Source organism: Ranitomeya variabilis, chromosome 2, assembly GCF_051348905.1.
Source record: "Ranitomeya variabilis isolate aRanVar5 chromosome 2, aRanVar5.hap1, whole genome shotgun sequence".
Classification (NCBI taxonomy): domain Eukaryota; kingdom Metazoa; phylum Chordata; class Amphibia; order Anura; family Dendrobatidae; genus Ranitomeya; species Ranitomeya variabilis.
The window spans coordinates 371,996,563-372,008,924 of NC_135233.1; the positions used below are offsets into that span (position 1 = coordinate 371,996,563).

Sequence of the window (12,362 nt, forward strand, 5' to 3'; positions counted from 1 at the left end):
GCTGCTACAGGGAACATATGAATCGCGGCTTCAGCACCATGTGGGGGGGACAGCGCTTACTGTAGCGCTGTCTCCTGCACGCACACGGTCCCCAGACGGAGAATGTCCGTGTGAGGTCCGTGTTTTACGCGGACCCATTGACTCTATTGGGTCCGTGTAAAACGTGCGCTCCCACGAACACTGACATGTCTCCGTGTTTGGCACACGGAGACACGGTCCGCAAAAAATCAATGACATCTGAACAGATGCATTGATTTTTATGGGTCTACGTGTGTCAGTGTCTCCGGTACGTGAGGAAACTGTCACCTCACGTACCGGAATCACTGACGTGTGAAACCGGCCTTAGTCTTTTGCCTGATGAAGAGACCTGTGTAGTCTCGAAAGCTTGCAATTTGTTACCATCTTTTCAGTTAGCCATTAAAAGGTATCAACCACTGAGGACTCTCAATTCTAAATATTTTTCTATCTACTGGCTAACACGGTACCAAGATATACACTCACCGGCCACTTTATTAGGTACACCATGCTAGTAACGGGTTGGACCCCCTTTTGCCTTCAGAACTGCCTCAATTCTTCGTGGCATAGATTCAACAAGGTGCTGGAAGCATTCCTCAGAGATTTTGGTCCATATTGACATGATGGCATCACACAGTTGCCGCAGATTTGTCGGCTGCACATCCCAAAGATGCTCCATACAAGGCAGGATGGATCCATGCTTTCATGTTGTTTAAGCCAAATTCTGACCCTACCATCCGAATGTCGCAGCAGAAATCGAGACTCATCAGACCAAGCAACGTTTTTCCAATCTTCTACTGTCCAATTTCGATGAGCTTGTACAAATTGTAGCCTCAGTTTCCTGTTCTTAGCTGAAAGGAGTGGTACCCGGTGTGGTCTTCTGCTGCTGTAGCCCATCTGCCTCAAAGTTTGACGCACTGTGCGTTCAGAGATGCTCTTAGGCCTACCTTGGTTGTAACGGGTGGCGATTTGAGTCACTGTTGCCTTTCTATCAGCTCGAACCAGTCTGCCCATTCTCCTCTGACCTCTGGCATCAACAAGGCATTTCCGCCCACAGAACTGCCGCTCACTGGATTTTTTTTCTTTTTCGGACCATTCTCTGTAAACCCTAGAGATGGTTGTGCGTGAAAATCCCAGTAGATCAGCAGTTTCTGAAATACTCAGACCAGCCCTTCTGGCACCAACAACCATGCCACGTTCAAAGGCACTCAAATCACCTTTCTTCCCCATACTGATGCTCGGTTTGAACTGCAGGAGATTGTCTTGACCATGTCTACATGCCTAAATGCACTGAGTTGCCGCCATGTGATTGGCTGATTAGAAATTAAGTGTTAACAAGAAGTTGGACAGGTGTACCTAATAAAGTGGCCGGTGAGTGTATATCTTTCCTGTATCAGGTTGTGTTATGCACTTGGGGCCTTCCAAGCCGAGAAAATCCTTTTCTTCTGAGGGAAGATTAGTGCCATCACATATGCCCAGCAGTGGCTACTACCCGATGTAATCATGAACCACGCATTGCCTGTGTATGGGGAGAGGTCGTCCATCATCTATTGTAGCGCCAGGTTAGGTCCAGCCTCACATCAGACAGGTGGGTGCCATTATCCAGATTTACTGAAGGCGATATTTGGAATTATCTGGCGCCGGTTTGCCGCCATTTTTAGGATTGCCGTTCATATATATATATAACCCTTAGGCTAGGGTCACATTGCGTTTATGGCTGAGCGCTAATGGACAGCTTTGCACGGGGAAATTAACGCCGTGCAACACGTCCGTTAGCGCTCCCATTGCCGGCAATGTTAAAGTGCCTTGCTAGCGCGTGTCATTTTCGGCACGCGCTAGCGATATGCCGGTCTTTTGTAGCGCGCCTCGGACGCTGCTTGCAGCATCCGCGGCGCGCCCGAGGTCCGTTCCCTGCTCTCGCAGATCAGGGATCTGCGCTAGCGGGGACGTTTAACGCGACCCCGAAAAAGACATTGCGTTAGCGCAATCCGCTAGCGCTTAGCGCTAAACGGATTGCCCTAACGCAATGTGACCCTAGCCTAACATGAAAGAAATCCAACATGTTCTTTCCACTTCAGATTGTGAAATTGAAGATTATTTCAGTTTCCTCTATTCAAAATTTAGTCTATATTATTTTCGGACTACAACTCTCCATTACTCGTAATATGGAGATCCCCCCCCATGCCAGTGACAGTCTAATCCAGCGGCTATGACCATTCATACTCCCATTTTTAGGGTCAGGGCAATTAGGGAAGTGATTTCTAAAGATCCTTTTTTTTTTTCCCACGGAACACAATATCATAGAGTTCTTAAAGCTACAGTACGTTCCGTTTGGTGGACAGGAAGAGTGTATGGCAACCAATCAAGTCACTTAAGCAAGTGCTGTGTGCAACCAATCACATTGCAGGATAAAAAATTAATTATTATTATTAATAATAATAATAATAAATCAGTGATTTGATTGGCTGCTTAGGCCAACACTTTTTTTCACTGATCTTAATAAGGCCCAAATGTTTGACTGCAGAATGGATTTATTTTTACTAATCATTATAAACTTTATAAAGTATTTATGTGCAATATTGAACCTTAAAAAAAGTGGCCCATGATTAGCACCACTCTTGTCAATGGATATATTTGGTATTGCATCTCAGTCTCAAGTTACCTAAATAGAGCTGAGATGCAGTACCGGATACAGCCTAAGGACAGGAGTGTCGCTGTTGGTTAAAAAAAAAAAAGCACGCCCTTTGGGCTAATCTTTAAAAGTTATGGTCTATCTTATTACTGTGCAGTCGCCATCAGCGTGGAAAGCCCCCGTTCCTTCCCCACCTTTCTCATCGGCAAATAACAACATATCACAACAGACAAAACTTTAAAAAAAAAAAGGTTTTATTCTTTTTTTTCTTTTTTTTTTTTCGGTCACAGGCTTGTCATCTTTTCAATATGAAAAAGCAACAGTAAAATAAAAAATAATTATGGCATGGGCATCAAAGAGAAAGAGAGAAGACAAGAATGACGAGAAGAACGAAGATAAAAGTTACAGGAAAAAAAAAATAAAACATCCACTTTTCACTTTGAAAAAAAACTTCTTCCCCACAATTCCTTCTCTGTGCTAGCAAGCGAGATACTTGTTCTTGTCTAAATACAATCGTTTCCTTATTACCCGCAGGTCGTCCGAAGTACAACCATCCCGAGATAGGAGATTTCTGGCCCAAAAACTTAGAAGTATGGCCGAAACCTTAAAAAATATTCAATACTGTTCAACGTTAAGGGCAGTAAGTGTATTTGTTAGCTTTTTAGATATGTTTGAAGAACTGGACCAGATGGAGCCGTACTTATGACTACCACCTGTCTAGGAAAATGGCAGTGACCAATGAATGTTACGCTGTTACAGTAATGGGTTAAGGAAACGGGTCGGAGAGGAAATTGCTAGTCGAAGACCAAAAATAATCACCATTGAAATGGGATCTAGTAGAGTATCTCAATGCCAGGAGGCTTTTTTCAATCTCTCCTATTAAAGCCCGGAGGCATCACAAAACCCATTTGTGGCTGAAGAGACCAGCACTCGGCCACAGAAAAGGTTGAGAATTTTGCGGAAGCTGTCGGACATGTTTGATGGAACTCAGGATGGTGCTAAAGTTTTATCTAGAATTCAAGGAGCCTTCAAAGATCTACCAACCATATGCCAATCTCTCGGAAAACCCAAACCCAAGGTGGTATCCACTTAAAAGCTAGAGGCCTTCACTCTTACCATCAACATGACTGAAGCAACAAATATAAAGAAGGGATAGAGGAGCAGAAGAGTAATAAACACTGAAAAATAAAAAAAAGATGGAGGAAAAGAAATGCTAAACTTCAGTGAGGACTTTTTTTTTTTTCTCAGCCTGAGAATGAAGGAGGAGGAAAGATGAGGAAGAAGGGAGGGATAGTGGTGGTGTTAATGGTGGAAAGAATTTAAGCTTCTTCTTCAGCTTCTTCATTGAAATCCTCCTCTTCTTCTGCCGTAGCATCTTGGTATTGTTGGTATTCGGAGACAAGGTCGTTCATGTTGCTTTCTGCTTCTGTGAACTCCATTTCGTCCATGCCCTCTCCTGTGTACCAGTGGAGGAAAGCCTTGCGACGGAACATGGCAGTGAACTGCTCTGAGATACGTTTGAACAGCTCCTGGATGGCAGTGCTGTTGCCGATGAAGGTGACTGCCATCTTAAGGCCGCGTGGTGGGATGTCACACACGGCGGTCTTCACGTTGTTGGGGATCCATTCTACGAAGTAACTGCTATTCTTGTTCTGGACGTTGAGCATCTGCTCATCCACTTCCTTCATGGACATGCGGCCACGGAAAACGGCTGCCACTGTCAGGTATCTGCCGTGTCGTGGATCACAAGCAGCCATCATATTCTTGGCATCGAACACCTGCTGTGTGAGCTCTGGCACGGTCAGTGCCCGATACTGCTGACTACCTCGGCTGGTTAGTGGGGCAAACCCTGGCATGAAGAAGTGGAGACGTGGGAAGGGGACCATGTTGACTGCCAGTTTGCGGAGATCGGCATTGAGTTGACCTGGGAAACGTAAGCAGGTGGTTACTCCGCTCATTGTGGCGCTGACCAAATGATTGAGATCCCCGTAGGTTGGGGTTGTCAACTTTAGAGTGCGGAAGCAGATGTCGTAGAGGGCCTCGTTGTCTATACAGTAGGTCTCATCTGTGTTCTCAACCAGTTGATGCACAGAGAGTGTAGCATTGTATGGTTCCACAACTGTATCAGATACCTTGGGAGATGGCACCACACTGAAGGTGTTCATGATACGGTCAGGATACTCCTCCCGGATTTTGCTGATAAGGAGTGTGCCCATACCAGAACCAGTACCACCACCCAAGGAATGTGTGAGTTGGAAGCCCTGAAGACAGTCGCAGCTCTCGGCCTCCTTCCTCACTACATCTAACACAGAGTCTACCAGCTCAGCTCCTTCTGTGTAGTGGCCCTTAGCCCAGTTGTTCCCAGCACCACTTTGTCCTGAGGAAGGAATAGAAACCCAAAATTAACACTTGTGAGAGACCTTGAAAGCAAAATCGCACAAGCAAAAGGTCGACTTCATGATGTTTTTAAGATTTGACTGCATCGACCTTCCATTTTAGAAGACCTTACAGGACATCCCCTAAAGATCTTCTACTAACAACCCCTCGACAAGTATCTATATCAGCGATCATCAGAAGATCATATATGTCTAGAAGGGCAACTCACCGAAAACAAAGTTGTCGGGCCTGAATATCTGTCCGAAGGGCCCGGATCGGACAGAGTCCATTGTTCCTGGCTCCAGATCGACAAGGATGGCTCTGGGGACATATTTGCCACCTAAAGATAAAGCAAGGACCAAAATGTTATGTACACACCAACATTTAACTTCATAGTCTTAAAACTGCAGTGATCTTCTCTACTGGTGGCCTTCTCAGAGACAGCTACTATGCATGATATATTGGGAGATGGAAAATATGTTGCAAATCTGCTTGGATTAAGGGCGCAGTGTTTTTTTGAGACGTTTTCCTTTTTTTTCTGTAGGACAATATCTTAGTCTATCTTTCAAGGGGGCACAGAAAAATGAGAGGACACCCTCTTAGTACCTGTTGCCTCGTTGTAGTAGACACTGATCCTGTCCAACTGCAGGTCGCTGTCACCATGGTATGTCCCTGTTGGGTCGATTCCATGCTCGTCGCTAATCACCTCCCAAAACTAGAAGACAAGAAGGAATAACTATTATTGTAAAACTATAAGTACAAGAGCGTGTCTGACAGCAGATGCAATCGGAGATCTTGTGATTGTAGTAAACAGGAAGCAGAAACCACATCCCCTTTTCTAACATTTAACTAACTTGTTGACCTAGATGCAAGTTCTTCACCAAGGTCCCAACGTGAATCCAAAATATCAGGTTCATGGAACCATCAGGCTGCCGAACATCACATGCTTCTCTGAAGGAGTCTTGTGCCTTCTACGTCTCCATGATCTTACAATAGTTTCCGTTCTCTGCAAAGAAGCCAGACCTCCCCCACCCTTCTCTAGCTCGCCTTGCCTCTTCACTTGCACTGACCTGCTCCCCTCCCCCATCTATCCACATCAGCAGAGGAAAAGAGGAAACCAGAGAACAATACAGCCTTAGAAACGGGTGAATGGAGGAGTGGGGGGACGGGACCTGGCGATTTACCCCAAATTATGTCACGGAGGCAGAATTGGGAGAAGGACGGCATCAAAACCTGATTTGTATTACTAATGGATCAGTCAGGAAATGTCATCTTGATCCATAATAATCAGTGTATAATTATAAATGAACGAATATTATCTATTAAATATCTATTTATCTCCCTCATATCCAGCATCTAAGTCAGTATGTAATAGCTATCCATTATCGATCCATCTATATATCTGTCATCTATCGATCTATTATCTATCTATCTATCTATCATCTATCTATTATTTATCTATTATCTATCTATCAATTATCTTTCATCTATCTATTTATCTATCTATTATCTATCTAATTTGTAGATTGTAAGCTCTCACGAGCAGGGTCGTCTTATTTTGCTTTAATTATTGTATTGTTAAGGTTGTTACTTATGACTGTTGTGTTTGAAACTGTTAAACTGTAAAGCACTGCGGAATATGTTGGTGCTATATAAAGATTATTATTATCTATCTATTATCTATGTATTATCTATTTATCTATCTATCTTTTATCTATCTACCTTTAATCTATCTGTCTCTCTATTATATATCCATTATTTATCTATCATCTATCTATCTATTAATCTTTTATCATCTATCTATTATCTTTTATATATCTATCTATTATCTATCTATTATCCATCTATCTTTTATCTACCTATCATCTATTATCTATCTATCTACCTACCTATCTATTATCTGTCTCTCATCTATCTATCTATCTATCTATCTATCTATCTATCTATCTATCTATCCTTTATCTCTACAGACAGTGCACTATATAAATACAATAATTGCAATCCATTTCTTTTCCATAGAGGAGGATACCCCGTTTCACGATGTGACGGATACAGTGTGCACACAGATATCCCCGGTGTGGGGGATGGCGTCTTACACCCCAGGGTGTGGCACTGCAGCTGTACCAAGCTGTCATCAGCAGCCAGCTCACAATGAATGCATAAGGCACATCCGCTATCCGAGCCATCATCTGCCATGTTGCCAGCCCGTTATAATAGGGAGTTCCCGATCCTATTTATAGCCCCTAGAATTGTAGGAGACGTGGACTGTGTAATGCGCGACAATATCTGGACTTTGGGCAAATGGAAAATTGTTATAATCGGATGTGTATCCAAAAATGATTTTTATTTTTAAAATGTTTTGTTTTTGAAAAATGCATAGTAAAAATGTCTACTGTGTGTAAACCTGCGTGATGCGAACATGCGATGATTCCCCATACACTGCCCTGCAGATGGCTGCACAGATACACACCCATCCCCTAATCCCACCAGTAATAGCATTACTGCCCAGCTCTGCTGCACTGCAGATACAACCTACGTCACTGGGGTTTTTTTTCCCCCCATCTTCCAGGGAGAATTGGGGTAAATATTGATGCTAATGGGCGAGACCGCTCCTGGGAAAGGCTATCCTACCTCTCCCCAGTGGGGTTTTAGGGATTTTACAAAACCACAAATACGGATTTTAAGGAAACTCCCTCCCCGTTATACAGGCTGTCTGAGAACAAAGAGTGGAGGAGCAGGGAGGGAGGAGGAGAGAGTTGGCGCCATAGATCGCTGATCCTCCTCCGCAAGAAGGAGCGAAGGGTTCTGAGAGATCAGCGATCCATTGGGTCAGAGCTGCACATTGTCACCACAAGCATCTGACAATCTACACTGCTCAAATGCAATTCAATATAATGAAAACAAAATCTAATAAAAAAATAAATTAAATTAAAATATTAAATCATCAACATTTAACATGTACATTTATTACATATATACCGTATATTTATTCTATATATATATTATAAAATCATCATATATAGCTTTTGTTTCCAATATACATTTTTTTTTAAGTTTAGCAATCAAATGTTATAATCTATTGCATTTTCTATGCATGCATTAAAATACTTCCAGCACTGCAAAGGTACTTATACACAAAAAAAATTGTATTTATTTATTTTAATTTCCTTATTATCACAACAACAAAAATGATTGTAGCAAATTATTATTATTTATTGATATAGCACCATTGATTCCATGGTGCTCTACATGAGAAATAGAATCCCTTTCAGAAATAATGAATTTCAAAATTCACATTTTACTCTAAAAATGTAAAAGAAAATAAAATATTTATTACGTGTAATATAATGATCATATATATATATATATATATATATATATATATCTCCTCCAGCTGATGTGGAGCAGTCGGCTCTGACCACATTAGAAGAATGTAACCCTACAGACCTCATCATGCCATGTTACCGCCATTTCAAGCCTCTGGCCAGGATCCGCCTCACTAGCAATTTATTTTTAATTTTTGTACTTTTTTTTTTTTTTTTTAAATAAAATCTTATCCAAATCAAACAGTATCACTTTATACAGAGACATTTAAATCTACAGAATGGGCTAATTAGTCTCATTATCTTCTACTGTACAGCCATCATCTATCCTGATCCGGTGGCATACGATATGATCCGTTAGATAATACTGAGGATACAGGTGATCTCACCTTAGCACCGATCTGGTTACCGCACTGGCCGGCCTGGATGTGCACGATCTCCCTCATGGCTGTAGATTGTTGGGTGGTCGGAGATGGAAAGTTGGAGGCTGCGACGTTCTAGAATGGAACGTCCGAGACAATGGCGAGGACAGCAAGGCAGGCAGCCGGGGACTAGAGGAAGGGGGCTGGGCCAGGGCAGGCGGAGGAGGGGCCTGGCTGGGGGAGCTCTAGGGGGGATGCGGTCCTCACCTCCGTCTCACCAGTCATTTACTGCACTGTACAATAGAAAGCTATGTTATTTCATTCATTCTTTTTAGAGAAGGAAAAATGAGATTTCTTCATTACCCATCAGATTTCTAAAAAGTGTCCCATATTTGCTGTATCAATAAAATCCCTTAAAGAAAGATAATAGAAATAGAAAGAATAATAGATAATAATAATAAATGACTATCTGTCTTAAGCACCTGTACTTTGTGTCTCCTGCACCTCATTGTAGATTGTAAGCTCCGAAGAGCAGGGGCATCATTATCTTTGCTTTAATTACTGTATTATCTTTAACTTTGTTACTTATGACTGTTGTGTATGAACTGCTGAATTGTAAACTGCTGCAGAATATGTTGGCGCTATATAATTAAAGATTATTAAATTATTAGTACTATATTTTTATGATAGATAATATATACATGATGATATATAGATAACAGATAGATAGATAGATAGATAATAGATAATAGATGAAAAGATAGATAATAGATGGCTAGATAATAGATGGATAGATAACAGATAGATGATAGATAGATAGATAGATAGATAGATAGATAGATAGATAGATAATATATAGATATATAATAGATAGATAATACATAGATATGTAATAGATAGATGGATAGAGAGATGACAGATAATAGATAGATATATAATAGATATAGATATTAGATAGATAATATATAGATAGATAGATCATAGATAATAATAATGATAATAGATAGATAATAGATGGAAGATAGATGGAATATAGATAGATAGAAGATAAATAGATAGAAGATAGATAATAGAAGATAAATAGATAGATAATAGATAGGTAACAGATAGATGATAGATGGAAGATAGATAACACTGGTCAACAGCATTTTTGGTGCCAAAGATATTTCATCGAATTTAGGGTATTTTTGGGGTGCTGATTCTGAATATGTCATCAGTTTTGCCAGATTGGCTCAAGTTTTTGAGATTTTTGGTATCTTATTTATAGCACTTGTTGGTAAATGCGACGCATCATCTCATTAATTTCTTTGGATTAGTACTTGAACTGAGCAGTTCTCAATATAGTTTTGTGTTAATTAGTGTTCTAAAAGTTTGTTCATAGCTTGATTTTTGCACTAACTTTATGTTGTTGTCTGTTTTCCAGTGAAAAGCATGAACTCATCAAGAAGAAGTTGTCTTAACGATCCAGACTCATTCTGTTACATTTGTGGTGAATACACACTGCCAAAACATAGAAGAAACATAACAGACTTCGTAAAAAAAGTGTATTTTGCCTATTTTGGGGTTATGCTTGGGGACCAAGACAAGTTTTGGGCACCACACATAGTGTGCAAAGCATGTATCGAATTATTACGAAAATGGAGCAAAGGACAAAGAAAAAGCTTCAAATTTGGTGTTCCAATGGTGTGGAGAGAGCCAAAAAATCATCATGATGACTGTTATTTATGGTAAACACAGGTACAGGCACATCTTCACAATGAGGGACAGGCCTTCTTGCAGATTCCATGTTACTCCCATTTTCGTTTCTTATGCTTATTGAATCCTTGCACTTGCGCTGCACAGAAATAACAGTCATCATGATGATTTTTTGGCTCTCTCCACACCATTGGAACACCAAATTTGAAGCTTTTTCTTTGTCCTTTGCTCCATTTTCGTAATAATTCGATACATGCTTTGCACACTATGTGTGGTGCCCAAAACTTGTCTTGGTCCCCAAGCATAACCCCAAAATAGGCAAAATACACTTTTTTTACGAAGTCTGTTATGTTTCTTCTATGTTTTGGCAGTGTGTATTCACCACAAATGTAACAGAATGAGTCTGGATCGTTAAGACAACTTCTTCTTGATGAGTTCATGCTTTTCACTGGAAAACAGACAACAACATAAAGTTAGTGCAAAAATCAAGCTATGAACAAACTTTTAGAACACTAATTAACACAAAACTATATTGAGAACTGCTCAGTTCAAGTACTAATCCAAAGAAATTAATGAGATGATGCGTCGCATTTACCAACAAGTGCTATAAATAAGATACCAAAAATCTCAAAAACTTGAGCCAATCTGGCAAAACTGATGACATATTCAGAATCAGCACCCCAAAAATACCCCAAATTCATTAAAATATTTTGGACACCAGAAAAAAAAATTTTTTTTGTTGACCTGTGTAATAGATAGATAGGTAGATAGATAATAGATAGATAGATAGATAATAGATAGATAATATGTTGGCGCTATATAAATATAGATTATTATTTATTATTAGATGGAAAATAGGTAGATAATATATAGATAGATAATAGATGATAGATGGAAGATAGATAATAGATAGATGATAGATAGATGATAGAAGATAGATAATAGATAGATGATAGATAGGTAAATAGATAATAGATAGATAACATGTTGGCGCTATATAAATATAGATTATTATTTATTATTAGATGGAAAATAGGTAGATAATATATAGATAGATAATAGATAGATGATAGATGGAAGATAGATAATAGATAGATAGATAGATAGATAGATAGATAGATAATATATAGATAGATAATAGATAGATGATAGATGATTGATAGATAATAGATAGATAATATGTTGGCGCTATATAAATAAAGATTATTATTTATTATTAGATGGAAGATAGATAATATATAGATAAAAAATACATAGATGATAGATGGAAGATAGATACATAATAGATAGATACATGATAAATAGATAATAGATAGATAACACTATGTAACACAATTTTTGTCTCCAGATTTGAAGTGCTATATTCCAGTTACTCATGCCTAGTCAAGAAAAACTATTTAATTAATTATAGACTTTGCTTTTGTGACCAGGACAATTAAATATTCAGTTTTACATATTTGCATAGGGAAATTGAAAATATTCATCATTTCTTTTTGTTGATAGTTACAAAAACATTGTATATGCGTTTAATATTGGCCAAGATGAGCAAGAGTGGTTTAGAATAGAGTAGCTTTTGTCAGTTTACGATTACACTGCAAATCACTTTCACGAATCAACCCCCAAATAGAGTGTCCCATCATGTTCTCGTTATACTGTCCTTGGTAGCGTCGTTCAAAGTCCGTTATATCGTGATAAAAGCACTCGCCTTGCTCTTCTGAGTAAGCCCCCATGTTTTCCTTGAATTTGTCAAGATGAGCATCCAAGATATGTACTTTGAGAGACATCCTACATCCCATTTTGCCAAAGTTCTTTAGCAGAGTCTGAACCAGTTGCACATATCTCTCATCTTTGTGATTGCCCAGAAAACCATGCACAACTGCAGCAAAGCTGCTCCAAGCCACTTTCTCTTTTCTAGTCAGCTTCTTTATGAATTCTTCGTTCTCTAGAATCTGCTTGATT

At 39.6% G+C, this 12,362-nt stretch overlaps 1 protein-coding gene across 1 annotated transcript; it reads right to left on the reverse strand.

Annotated features, from left to right (window-relative positions):
* Positions 1-2,879: 2,879 nt before the first annotated feature.
* TUBB (tubulin beta class I) lies at positions 2,880-9,000 on the reverse strand. The gene is made up of 4 exons (XM_077285959.1): positions 8,736-9,000; positions 5,630-5,738; positions 5,253-5,363; positions 2,880-5,024 (listed from the first exon to the last, which is right to left on the reverse strand). Exons 1-4 carry the CDS (start codon positions 8,790-8,792, stop codon positions 3,967-3,969), a joined length of 1,335 nt encoding a protein of 444 aa, XP_077142074.1. The 5' UTR covers positions 8,793-9,000; the 3' UTR covers positions 2,880-3,966.
* Positions 9,001-12,362: the final 3,362 nt, after the last annotated feature.